This window comes from Malus domestica, chromosome 12 (genome assembly GCF_042453785.1).
Source record: "Malus domestica chromosome 12, GDT2T_hap1".
NCBI classification, from domain to species: domain Eukaryota; kingdom Viridiplantae; phylum Streptophyta; class Magnoliopsida; order Rosales; family Rosaceae; genus Malus; species Malus domestica.
This window is the reverse complement of record NC_091672.1, coordinates 26,744,885-26,758,208: the sequence shown is the minus strand read 5'-3', so window position 1 is coordinate 26,758,208 and position 13,324 is coordinate 26,744,885. Positions and strand designations below refer to the sequence as shown.

The 13,324-nt window shown below is 38.7% G+C and overlaps 1 protein-coding gene across 1 annotated transcript; it reads left to right on the top strand.

The window, feature by feature from the left end:
- Positions 1 to 6,804: 6,804 nt before the first annotated feature.
- On the top strand, positions 6,805 to 9,007 carry LOC103423539 (pentatricopeptide repeat-containing protein At3g56550). Its single transcript, XM_008361625.4, has one exon. The coding sequence runs from the start codon at positions 7,198 to 7,200 to the stop codon at positions 8,959 to 8,961; it is 1,764 nt and encodes a 587-aa protein (XP_008359847.2). The 5' UTR covers positions 6,805 to 7,197; the 3' UTR covers positions 8,962 to 9,007.
- The last annotated feature ends 4,317 nt before the right edge of the window (positions 9,008 to 13,324 follow it).

The window sequence follows — 13,324 nt, the reverse complement described above, 5'->3', positions numbered from 1 at the left end:
GAATTACAATTACATTTTTCACTCTCTCTCTACATCTCTCTTTCTCTCTCTAGATGAATTTCCCTCTCTGAGTTCTTAACTTCAACATGGTATCATCACCATCGTCTAACCGACTCCGATCCGGCGCTTCCCACCTCTAGCAATTTTCTCACTGTTCTTGCTTTTTTCTGATCTTCCAAACAGATCTCTACTTCTCTGATCTCTTCTTTTTCTCTCTCAATTTCGCCTCTCTTGCCATGTCGGCGGCAGCATCCTCTTCGGATTCTCCTTCTCCACCTCTTGCAAACCCTAATTCTCCAACCAATCTTCCTCCGAGTGCCCTCTCCAACCCTTCGATCATGACGCTTGGCACGATTTCCATTGCCAATGTCGCTGGAATGGTTCCGACGAAACTCAATCGTCAGAACTACATTACTTGGCGTAGTCTCTTCATTCCTGTGCTGAAGCGCTTCAAGCTTCTTGGACTCGTTAATGGCGAAGATCTGTGTCCTCCTCCATTTGTTCGCGATCTCTCTGGTACTTGTGTTCCTAATGCATCTTTTGAGATCTGGTGTGAGCGCGATCAAATCTTGATGATCTGGATCAACTCTACTCTCTCTGAAGATCTTCTTCCCTTGACGATTGGCATGGAAGATTCTCGCTCTCTGTGGCAATCTCTTGAGCGGCGATTCTCAGGCGCTTCCCGAACAAATGTTCACAGTCTTCGTTCGAAGATTCAAACGATTCAGAAAGGTGACTCTTCAATGACCGATTTTCTTAACTCGATCAAAGACATCTCTGATAAACTTGCTGCTGCTGGTGAACCATTGTCTGAATCTGATCTTGTTGCATATATTTTATCTGGTCTTCCTGATGAGTATGAGTCCTTTGTTGACTCTATTGAGACTCGAAATGAATCTGTGACTGCTGATGAGCTGCATGGCCTCCTCTTGAGCAAAGAAATCTCCCTCCAGAAACGCAAAACCAGAGCTTCTTCCTCCTCGAATGCACCCTTTCATGCCTATGCTGCTCAATCTTCTACTCCTGTTGGTCATTTCAACAAAGGCAACTCTCGTGGTCGCTTTCATAATCGCAATCGGTATACTCAGAATCGAAATTTTGGGGGAAACAAACCTCACAACTGGCATGCCAATAACTCCGGTGGCATTCTTGGTGCTGGTCCTTCTCGCCAGCCTGCTGGTTCATCTTCTTCCTCTGGTCGCTCAGTCCAATGTCAATTATGTCTTCAATATGGTCATTGGGCTCCTATGTGTAATCGTCTCTCTCAGTTTGCTCAATCTCAATCTCCTACTGCAATGTCGGCCATGACTTCTTCTGCTTCTCCTAGCTATTGGCTCACTGATAGTGGCGCCTCTCATCATGTCACCCCTGATCCCTCTGCACTCAACTCTGCCATTCCATACTCTGGCACTGATCAGCTGTTTGTTGGTGATGGCAAAGGTCTGTGTATTTCTCATACTGGTTCTGCTATTATTCGCACCCAACATGCTACTTTTCGTTTGAATGATGTTCTGTTAGTTCCTCAGGCTTCTCATAACCTGTTATCTGTTTACAAGTTTGTATATGATAACTGGTGTTCTCTGACCTTTGATCCGTTCGGGTTCTATGTCAAGGATCTAAGCACTGGGAAGATGCTTTTCCAGGGCCCAAGTGAAGGAGGTTTGTACCCTTTCTACTGGAATGCTTCAAATGGTGTCTCTGGAATTGCAATCTCACCAACTGCTTTGATGATTGCTAAAGCTGATATCCATACTTGGCATCGTCGGCTTGGCCATCCATCTGGTGGAACTTTACATTCTGTTGTGCATAAGAATCATCTCCCTGTAATTGGTTCTGTTAATAATCTGTCAGTATGTACTGCTTGTCAACTAGGGAAGTCCTCTAGGCTTTCATTTTCCACTTTACCGTGTACTTCCTCTCGACCACTTCAATTGTTACACACAGATGTATGGGGTCCCTTTCCCACATCTTCTTGTACTGGCTACAGGTTCTATCTAATAATAGTGGATGATTTTACCAAATATAGTTGGCTCTATCCTTTACATTTCAAGTCTGATGTATTCTCCACTCTTAAGACCTTTATTTTAAAACTTCAGACTCTTCTTGATCTCAAAGTGCAAAGTATCAGGTCTGATTCAGGGGGTGAGTTCTTGAGTAAGTCACTCCAAAGTTTTTTCAATGAGCAAGGTATCACACATCAGTTTAGTTGTCCCCACACTCCTGAGCAAAATGGGTGTGCCGAGAGAAAACATCGTCATGTTGTTGAAATGGGCAGAACATTGTTATCTCAAAGTGATTTACCTGCACAGTTTTGGGTTGAAGCTTTTCAGACTGCTGTCTACCTCATTAATCGGTTACCTCCTCAGTCTTCTGTGCTCAGTTCTTGGGAACTCTTATTCCATGCTTCTCCCAAGTATCATACACTGAAAGCTTTTGGTTGTGCGTGTTATCCATGGTTGCAGCCATATTCCAGAGACAAGCTGGATTTCAAGAGTAAGCAATGTGTGTTTTTGGGTTATAGCCTCAATCACAGTGGATATAGGTGTTGGGATCCTATCTCTAATCGGCTCTACATTTCCAGACATGTGGTGTTTGATGAAGCCTTATTTCCTTACAAGTCTCTGTCTTCTCAGGCCTCACATCACAGTTCTTGTGTGCCTTCTCCCCCTCACCCTCCTATGTCTCTCCATCTGCCTTTGCCAGTGTCTCATCTTGAGCAACAGTCTTCACCTGCAGCTGCTCCGGAAGGCTGCGATGCACATTCCACTGTACCATCTTCTGATCAGGAGTTCATCCATTCTCCTCCAGTATCTTCCAGCCATGCCGAGCCTCCACTTCATTCTCCTCCAGTATCTTCCAGCCATGCAGAGCCTCCACCCTTGCCCCCTCCGATTCCTGTCAACACTCATACTATGATTACAAGGGCGAAGGCAGGTATTCATAAACCCAAGGTGTTCACTGCAACTAAACACCAACTTCCTTCCACTGTTGTTTCTCTTACAGCTTTACCTCCTACTCCTTCCACCTATCTCCAAGCTTTTAAAGTCTTCTCACTGGATGGAGGCTATGCAATCTGAATTTCAAGCATTACAGTCTACTGGCACTTGGGAATTAGTTCCTAATCATTCCTCCTACAACATTGTTGGCTGCAAATGGGTCTTCAAAGTAAAGCACAAACCTGATGGTACTATTGAAAGGTACAAAGCACGCCTTGTAGCTAAAGGTTTTCATCAACAGGAAGGTTTGGATTTCTCCGAAACCTTTAGTCCTGTCGCTAAACCTACTACCATCCGGATTCTTCTTTCCATTGCGGTCTCCTATGATTGGTTTATCCATCAGTTAGATGTCAGTAATGCTTTCCTTCATGGTCACTTAAAGGAAGATGTTTATATGGTCCAACCTCCAGGGTTTGTGGATCCTTCCAAACCTCATCATGTGTGCAAACTTCGGAAATCCCTTTATGGTCTTAAACAGGCCCCTAGAGCTTGGTATGAGGCTTTCTACACTGCTATTCTCTCGCTGGGATTTTGTTCCTCTCACTCTGATACCAGTCTCTTTATTAAGCAAGATACTTCCATTACTTTTCTATTGTTTATGTTGATGATATTATCATCACTGGCAGTTCAGTCACTGTGTGTCAATCTATCATCTCCCAACTTCAAACCATGTTTCCTGTCAAGGACCTGGGAGATATTCATTATTTTTTAGGTATTGAAGTCCACAAATCTGACAAGGGCCTGTTACTGCATCAGTCTAAGTATGCTTTAGACTTGCTTAAAAAGACGGACATGCTTGGTGCTAAACCTTGTGCCACACCTGTGTCCACTTCCAAACTGGACCATTCCGGCACTCTTCTATCTGATCCCACTTCTTATAGGTCCACAGTTGGTGCCTTACAGTATCTTACTTGGACAAGGCCTGATTTAGCTTTTGCTGTAAATCAGGTTTGTCAGTATATGCACTCTCCCCGAACCATCCATTTGCAGGCTGTCAAACGCATTCTGCGATACTTGAAGGGCACTGTGGATTTAGGACTTTGGTTTACTAAGGGTTCTCAGTGTCTCACTGCTTGGTCTGATGCGGATTGGGCAGGTTGCCCTGTGGATCGACGGTCCACTAGTGGGTATTGTGTGTTTCTCGGCTCCAACCTCATCTCCTGGAGTGCTAAGAAACAAGCCACAGTGGCTCGATCTTCAACAGAGGCTGAGTACCGATCTCTTGCTAATACTGCTGCTGAACTTACGTGGGTGTGCAAGATTCTCCATGACATCTCCTTCCCTTTGTTACAGACTCCTGTTATCTACTGTGATAACAAAAGTGCCATTGCTCTTGCTTTCAATCCAGTTTTTCATGCTCGAACTAAGCATGTTGAAATTGACTATCACTATATTCGGGAGAAGGTTTTACTTGGTCACATTGGTGTTCAACATGTTGCTTCTCTTCTCCAAATCGCAGACATTTTTACCAAGCCTCTGGCTGCTGATCGATTTGCTGCCCTTACTTCCAAGCTTTCAGTTCGATCACCTTCCTTCAGCTTGAGGGGGTGTGTTAAGAGTATAATCTCACACAGCAGCAATGCTTCCCAACCTTCACCAGATTAGATTCTTTCACTAGGTTGTTATGCTTGGAATGTTTGTGATTAGTTATATACTTTATGCTGAGCTGGCACATATATTGGGATAGGATATTTATGTATAAATACCATGTGTATTATTCAATTGAGTAATAAGAATTACAATTACATTTTTCACTCTCTCTCTACATCTCTCTTTCTCTCTCTAGATGAATTTCCCTCTCTGAGTTCTTAACTTCAACACTAAGTGCATCACGTATATAAAGTACAGCACCATGCTGACCATGATCGCCATGAATCCCATGTGGTCCAACACCAGCAACACTACACAGGCAAGAAGAAAATGCATTGTAAACCAAAGCATGCAAAAGCAAGCATATAACTAGATAGAATTCTGGACGGAAGTGATTTCGAACACCCTTTTACTGAGACTGGCTGCTTACCGAAAATGAAGCTGGAGGCAGTGAATCCTCCCCTCTTCTTCTCCATCGGCTCGAGGGAGCTGTAGGTTGGGTTGGCATTCTCTTCTGCCTGGTGTGCAGAACATTGTGAAATACATTAACAAAGTAACTCCAAAACACAGAAGACATACAAGATTTAGGGTTTTTTTTTACTCACCATGGCTAAAAAATTGAGAATAAATTAAGTTGAGAATATTAGCTTTATGGCACAAGAGGCCTTGAACATATAGCATTCAAAGAGGCCTAGTATTTAACCTTTAAGCATCAGATTGATCGCCTTTTTTTTCTCAACTTTGTACTCTCTTTTTCTCTAAGTTTATGTTTCTGTCTCTCTTTGTCTCTTTACCTCTCTGTCTCTTTGTATCTCTTTTTATCATGGCGCGTCCCTCAAATGTAGGAATGCAACTTGGAATTTTTACCTTTTTTGGTGTTTTGTTTTTGTCCATTTTGCATTTGACCATGTCATGTTTCATTAGGTTCAATTAAATGTCTGGAGATCAGGATAATTTTTAACTTATAGATGGCGTTAATTGTATGCTCTCGGCAAACTCTACGTTCATTTTTTTGGTTGATTCCTCCATGAAGTTTTTCAATGATTAGGATAGATGTCAATGAGAGTGGATTGATATACTTTGTGAGGTTAAAATTAGTAAGTAAATATCACACAGATTTCCCATCTATATTCAATTCCAACAAAAATAGAAGCGAGTCGGAGGTTACAACAATCAAACCAAAAAGTTGCTCATGTAACACGTCTATTCTCTTGGGGTAACCCTAAAAGGAGACCCTGTGGGACCATAAGTATCTGCCTGTATTGCATATTGCATATTCATCAAATCATTTTATGTATGAGGCCATAAACAGAAATCATTTCCACAAAACGGTGAGAACTCTCGCATACATTCTTTGGTGATTCCACACTTCTTGTGCGGCTGTGCCGGAAGCAAGATTCGTATTGGTACCATCGATATTGCTAGGAGATGCTTGCACGATCAAGAAAGATATCCAATGCTCTCGAGAGACGTATTCCTTCATTTTCACAAGGAGAAATTCTAAAATATTCTAACTTAAACGGATGAGGAATTTAAACTTGAATATAAAAAGCGCAGTGTTAACCATGCACCTCTTGTTAGTTTTTATAATTTAAACTTGAATTATAACTTCAAATGAGATGGAGTTGAGCTAGGGACGGAGCTAGAAATTTCTTCTAATGGGGGCAACCGAAAATAACTAAGAAAACTTTATTATAGTATGGTTATACATAATATGATATTAAGGATGGTTTCAAATGATGATGTATCACAATTCCAATGTTACAAAATTTTCAATATAGTAGTGGAAAGTGGCGAAGTGATGAGAAAAATATAAGTACATGATAGGCAGGAGAGGGTTTTATCGGTTTGAATGACAGAACAAGGGTACTATTGCTCATATAATATTTGATGTGGAGTATAAGTAGAATGAATATATGTTGAATATTAGATACATATATTTTCTTTAAAGATAACCCATGTATATTATATAATTGTAGTCTGCAACTAAACAAATGAATTACTTGAGTGGGAGCATCTGCCCCCAATGAATCTTCATTGGCTCCGTCCATGAGTTGAGCAGACTCCTACGGTTGGCGCACTTTCGTTTTATGTTAGGTTTGCAAGATTAATTTATGCCTCAGCCCATCTCTATCAAATTTGAAGATATTATGCAGTGTTTTAACGCCATCTTAATTGGAGGTTAAGGAGATCAGACCTGGTGTGCAAGTCTCCTTTGTGGCAATCTCTCAAAACCATAATTGTCCAACCACTGAAATGTCGAATCCCAGGCTCATCAGAACCGTCTCGTGCTGTGGTTGCTGCTCGTTCCCGGTCCAGTAACGGCTGCAAAGCTACTAATGTAGGCTGCATTTCTTCGTGTTTTCAGTTAAATTGCTTACCTGAAAAAGTAGGTCTTATATTAAGTACAGTCATCTCATACTTGAACAACTAGGTATCATAGATCACTTTCTCAAACCGACTTTCTCCTATTGTAAATGACTATTATGTTCAATTCTCCCGTCCCAATACCGCTTGTATAAAAATTTTAAAATGTTTACCTAACAAAACGGCCGTACGTACGTTCTACTAAAACATTAAACACTTCCATCCCAAACCCACAATTACTCAAATGTGCCAAACTTCAAAAACCAAAGCCATCCTATCCTTATTGCAAGGATGCAACAGCCTCCAACGGTTCAAAAAAATCCACGCCCACGTCATCACCAACGGTCTCCAACCCCACCCCGCCATTTCAAACAAGCTGCTCAACTTCTGCGCCGTCTCCGTCTCCGGCAGCTTGCCCTACGCTCAGCTGCTCTTCCACCACCACCTCCAAAACCCACAAACCCAAGACTGGAATTCCCTCATCAGAGGCTTTTCCAACAGCCCTTCTCCTCTCCAAGCCATTTTTTACTACAATCGCATGCTTTCATCTGGTTCCGATTCTTCCCCTGATACATACACTTTCTCCTTCGTGCTCAAGGCCTGTGAGAAACTGAAGGCCCGGAAGAAGTGTGAAGAGATTCATGGAGCTGTGGTAAGATTTGGGTACGAGAGTGACGTCGTTGTTTGCACCAATCTTATAAGGTCGTATGCGGGAGATGGGTTGATTGAGAGTGCAGAGAAGGTGTTTGATAATATGCCTGAGAGAGACTTGGTGTCTTGGAATTCTATGATTTCGTGTTACTCTCAACAGGGCCTTCACCATGAGGCGTTGAAGATGTATAATGTGATGAGGAATGAGAATTTGGGTCTTGATGGGTTTACGATTGTTGGATTGCTTTCGTCTTGTGCTCACTTGGGAGCATTGAATACTGGAGTTCAGATGCATAGAATCACTAGTGAAAAGGGGCTTCTGGGGAATGTTTATGTTGGGAATGCGCTTATTGATATGTATGCTAAATGTGGTAATTTGGATAGTGCTCGTAGTGTGTTTGAGAGGATGCGGAAGCGGGATGTTTTTACTTGGAACTCCATGATTGTTGGGTATGGAGTACACGGTTGTGGGGACGAAGCAATCTCATTTTTTGAGCGTATGTTGGTGGAAGGAGTCCAGCCGAACTCCATCACATTTCTTGGTTTGTTATGTGGATGCAGTCACCAAGGCTTGGTAGAGAAGGGTGTTGAGTACTGCAATGTGATGATCTCTAAGTTCAATGTTAAGCCTGGAATTAAGCATTACGGGTGCCTGGTGGATCTGTTTGGCAGAGCTGGGATGCTCGAAAGGGCACTTCAAGTTATTAGGACTTCTCGCGCCCAGGACGATCCAGTCCTTTGGCGGACCCTGCTTGGCTCTTGCAAGATTCATAAGAATGTAGAAATAGGGGAAATTGCCATGAGGAATCTAATCCAGCTAGGGTCATCGAATGCAGGGGACTATGTACTTCTTGCTACAATCTATTCAAAAGAGAAAAATGCAGATGGTGTTGCAAAGATGAGAAAGTTGATTAAAACCGAGGGAGTAAAGACAACTCCTGGTTGGAGCTGGATTGAAATTGGTGATCAGGTTCACAAATTTGTTGTGGACGACAAGTCACATCCTGACACTAATGAAATTTATCGGAAACTGAGAGCAGTTGTTAATCGAGCTGCTCTGCACGGTTATGTCCAGGAGAAATGTCTTATCACAACTTCTGAGTTTCCCTTCATAGACACAGATTGTTTAGGAACTTCTGCTTCATGTCACAGCGAGAAGCTGGCAATCACTTTTGGCCTGGCAAGAACTCCAGAAGGAACGCCTTTACGAATAGTTAAGAACCTGAGAGTTTGTAGAGATTGCCATTCGTTTACAAAGTTTGTTTCGCAAGCTTTCGATCGAGAAATAATTGTTAGGGATCGTGTTCGGTTTCATCACTTCAAGGGTGGATTATGTTCATGTAAAGATTATTGGTAACTTATCCAAGTGATTTGAATAAAATGAGAATTTTTTTTTCCATCCATTAAAATTTCCCTTGTGCCATCGAGATTTCTCGAAGAAAACGAATAAAATGAACACAGTGAGGCAGAACACTGGAAGTTCATAATCTAATCTGCAAGTTGTAGATTTGAAGCACGTAGTATTATAAATAAATACTTGGAAAATATGCCCTTTGTTCCCCTTGAAGAAGGGTTCCAAATTATCTTCATCCTTATCCGTTCAAAGTCAATTCTTTCAGATTTATAGAAGAACTGGGAAAACAAGTATATTTTTTCAGAGCAGGAATGGCAATTAACCATAGATTTGCATATTAAACTCATATTTTAAGGCTTTTTTAGCTAAAATGATCCAGGATACTGACATAACTCCTCATTTTGATCATTAAGATTGAAAATTAATAGAAATATTCTCTACTTTGTCCAACGTCAATTATTTTGGTCATTCTGTGAAAAATTTCTGTTGATTTAAGTGTTTTTGTCCAACCAACCCTTTCACTTGCTATTCCATTTAACAGAACATTTTCACCGAATGACCAAAATGATTGCCGGTTGACAAACTCAGCGACCTCTTCTATCGATTTTCAATATTAGGAATCAAAGTGAGGTGTTATGCGAATTGCTTCATTACTTCCAATTGATAAGCCGCACTCAGAAGCAAGTCTGTCCCATCGCTGCATCAAAAGCCGTTTAGAAAAACAATAATGCATGCTCGGGTCATCAAATTTATGCACCAAATTTATTCACCAAACGATGTCTCAATATAAGCGTCAGTATTTTATTTATCACAAATAAATCAGGTTTACATTGAATTAAAATTTAATCAATCAAACACTATCATGTCATTTGATGAACAAATTTGGTGTCAGTACTATGTAATTTTAGGATATATTCTCCAAAACAAGCATATGCTCTTGGAAGTTTCTTTCTAATTTTCTATATGTAACCTGGAAGGAGCTTAATGATGCCGACGTGGTCGTCTTAAAGCTGCTCGAAGGATAGTTAGTACTTAATAAAGTGTTTGTGATGGGATTAATAAAATGATTGATGAAGTTGGAGATGAAGACCCTCCAACCAAAGATGCAAAAAAAAGATGAAGGTAACAGATAACAGAAAAAACATTTGCCGGAAGCAACCTCCAAAACATGACAATTCTGAGAAGTAAAAAATAGAGATTGTCTAAAACAATGGAGTCTAAACAAAGGAGTTTGTGAGACCCCACTGGAGGATAGAGGCAGTCTTAGCTTTGCATACATTCTAACAACTCAACCAAGGGAAACAACAATTGCATTGGCAACCTTCCACATGCAAACAATACTTTTATTCATTTATTTGAGTTAATATTGTCTAAGTTACAGAGAGAGATTCGAATTTAAATGCTAAAAGATGACACGTTGCATTAACCAACTTAGTTACACTTGTCGGGTGGGTGTAGCCCAAGTAGTTCTTGGGGTGCCCCATATAATACTTTCAAGTAACCTATTAGTTTAAGGCTCCTAATGCGGTCTCGTGGTTTCTTATGATGGATTGGAAGAATTGTTTTGGCGACTTCGTCAAATGCGATTTAGGTGTGCACATATTCATAGAGAAGGAAATCAAGTTGCAGAAGCTTTAACTTCTTTTGAGGCAGAAACTTATGCTTATTATTGGTGGTCTACAATTCCAGATTTTGTAGCCTCTGCTCATAATTTCGTTTTGTTCTTATTATTGTTTTCGTTGATTGTTTTTGTCATTGCGGGTCTTGTCATAGTCCCCGTGCTTGGATCATTTTTGTTTACTTTCATTTATTATCAATATATTTGGTGGAAGATGGACATGCAGGGGGGTGTAATGGCCCTCTCCTCTTCTGAAGAGAGTAGTTGTCGCACACGTGACCATTACCGAATAGCTAATCTCACATATTCTTTGCCTAAATGTTTATATTTCATTTTTCATATTGCAATTGCATTATATTGATGATAATATTAAAATCTCAATTTAGATCTTATGGATTTTCCTATTTGCTTGGTGAAATATATATCCATATTCTCGATTCCCCTATCCATTTTTTTCTTTCTATTTTTAATTGTACCAACTTTTGTTGGTAATAAAAAAACAAATGGACAACTAATTTGTATCAACATTAAGAACAACTAATGACAAAATTAATGATTTTTCAACTTCATCTAATTTTTGTTTCACAATTTGTTGTCTAAAAAAATGAAAATAGATGGAATTTATCGAAATGTCGGTGGCTAATCTAACAAATCTATTATTTGACAAAAAAAAAAAAAGATGGAATGTATCGACTCATCACATTGAAGTTAAAAGGTCAATTTATATGAAAAGTAATGTTATGTAGACTAAATTTGGAAAATAATTGACGTGTCACGTATAAGAAATAAACACTTAAGTGATAATCCAATTATTTCTTATGATTTTAGTTTACAAATTTAATCTCTGTAACATTACCCTTTAGTGAATAGAATGAGGTGGCTCATAGCCTTTTACTTGGTATTTACTAAAATGATCAAATGCATGTGGTCCAATATTTTCGTAAATAAGATGTTGAGTTTTCACACATGCATCATGAGTTAGAAACTCTCTCATTTTCTAAATTCTTTTAATAATTTTGAATTCTTCATTCTTTTAATAATAATAAAATTGAAAAATAAAAAAGCTCAAATGATCAAATCCCGCCCCTTCCATGAGTTGAATTATTCAAACAAAAGTACAACCTAGCCAATCACACAAAAAAAAGTGCAAACTGAAAAAGTACAAAGGCTTACCAATGGGAAGCAACTAAAATTTGGGAACTTTAACGAAAAACTCACGGTACTGTTCACTTTAACGAAAAATCACATTTTTACATTAAAAAGTCAATTATGATATTATTCACTTTATCCTTTATTTTGTCCTTATATTTAAAACTCAAAGTTTCCAAACCCTTTTCATTAATTTTCCTATAAAAAATTTCTTCTCAATTGTTGGTTGAAATTTAAAAAATGTATTACAAAAACTAAAATGTCAAATTAAAGGCAATCAAATCATAATACATGTAGCACTCGAAAAAAAAAAAAATCATAATACATGTAGCACTATACATGCCATTATTTTTATATCAGAAACAAATATGATTTAGAGTTAGCTCATATTATTATTTAACGAATAAAAAGCTTTGAGATGACAATACAGTATGAGCCTTAATATTCCAAAAACGCTCTCATAAGTGATTTCTCTCACTTATATTTAGGTTGCAAACATTGTAACAGAATATCTACCGCATAACAGTTAATTATCATTGCAAAATTTGGCACACCTGTTCAATTATATATAAAAATATAAATAAAAAAATATGCACATGTATTAAACTGTGTAATACATCTCACAGGGTCAAATTACAAACTGAAAGAAAAGAAAGATGCATAAAGAACCATAGAATTAGACAATATTGTTGAGAAGAATCGTTCATACGATTTATCATCAAATTATAATTAAGCACAAAGAACAAATAAAAATAAACAAAAATCTTCAAAAACAAAAAATAAAGAAAAACATAAATCTTATGTGGGTCAGATCTGCTGTAGTCGCGAAGGGCCGGTCAACGCTTTGCTCAAAAAACAGAGGGATGGTCAAGGACTCAAATGTGACTCATGACTTAGCTTTGGGTTCAAATCTCTCATAAGGCAAAGGCATGCCCCATGCTTTGCCTTTACCTTCACTCACAACATCGACATCAAATAATCAAATATTACCAGCTTAGCTAAATCAAGCAAAAACCAGACGGTCTCAATTACGAGAAGTGAATTCTGCACACGTCTTTTTTTTCTTCTTCTGCACGTTCTTATGTACTTTTAGTGTTTGGATTTTGAAAAATGATTTATGCACATTTTGTTTTACTTCATGCAAACTTCTGTTTAGTTTTGATATATGTATTGGATAAATCAAAATAAGAATCAAGAAACAAAAAATAAACAAACATGTGCATAAAAATACTTACATTCCCCCTATGGGGTTCTTTGAGATGTGCTCATCTTTCCACTTGCAGTTAACGTATTTTCATTATACGAATTTCATAATCAAAACAATTTAATCTCTTAATCTTCATTTGAAGATCATCGGTACAAAAAATCATTCGAATAGGATATCGTTTAGCCATCAAAATATGTAGACAAATGGACGGCTTATCATTAATATGTTACTTTGTATTTGATTTATTTGAAACATTTAGATAACTAAACGATGTCCGATTCAAATGATTTTTTTTGTATGGATAATCTTCAAATGATATTAAGAAATTAAACGGTCCTGATTATGAAATTTCTACTGTAAATATACGTTATTTGTAAGTGAGAATGCAATAA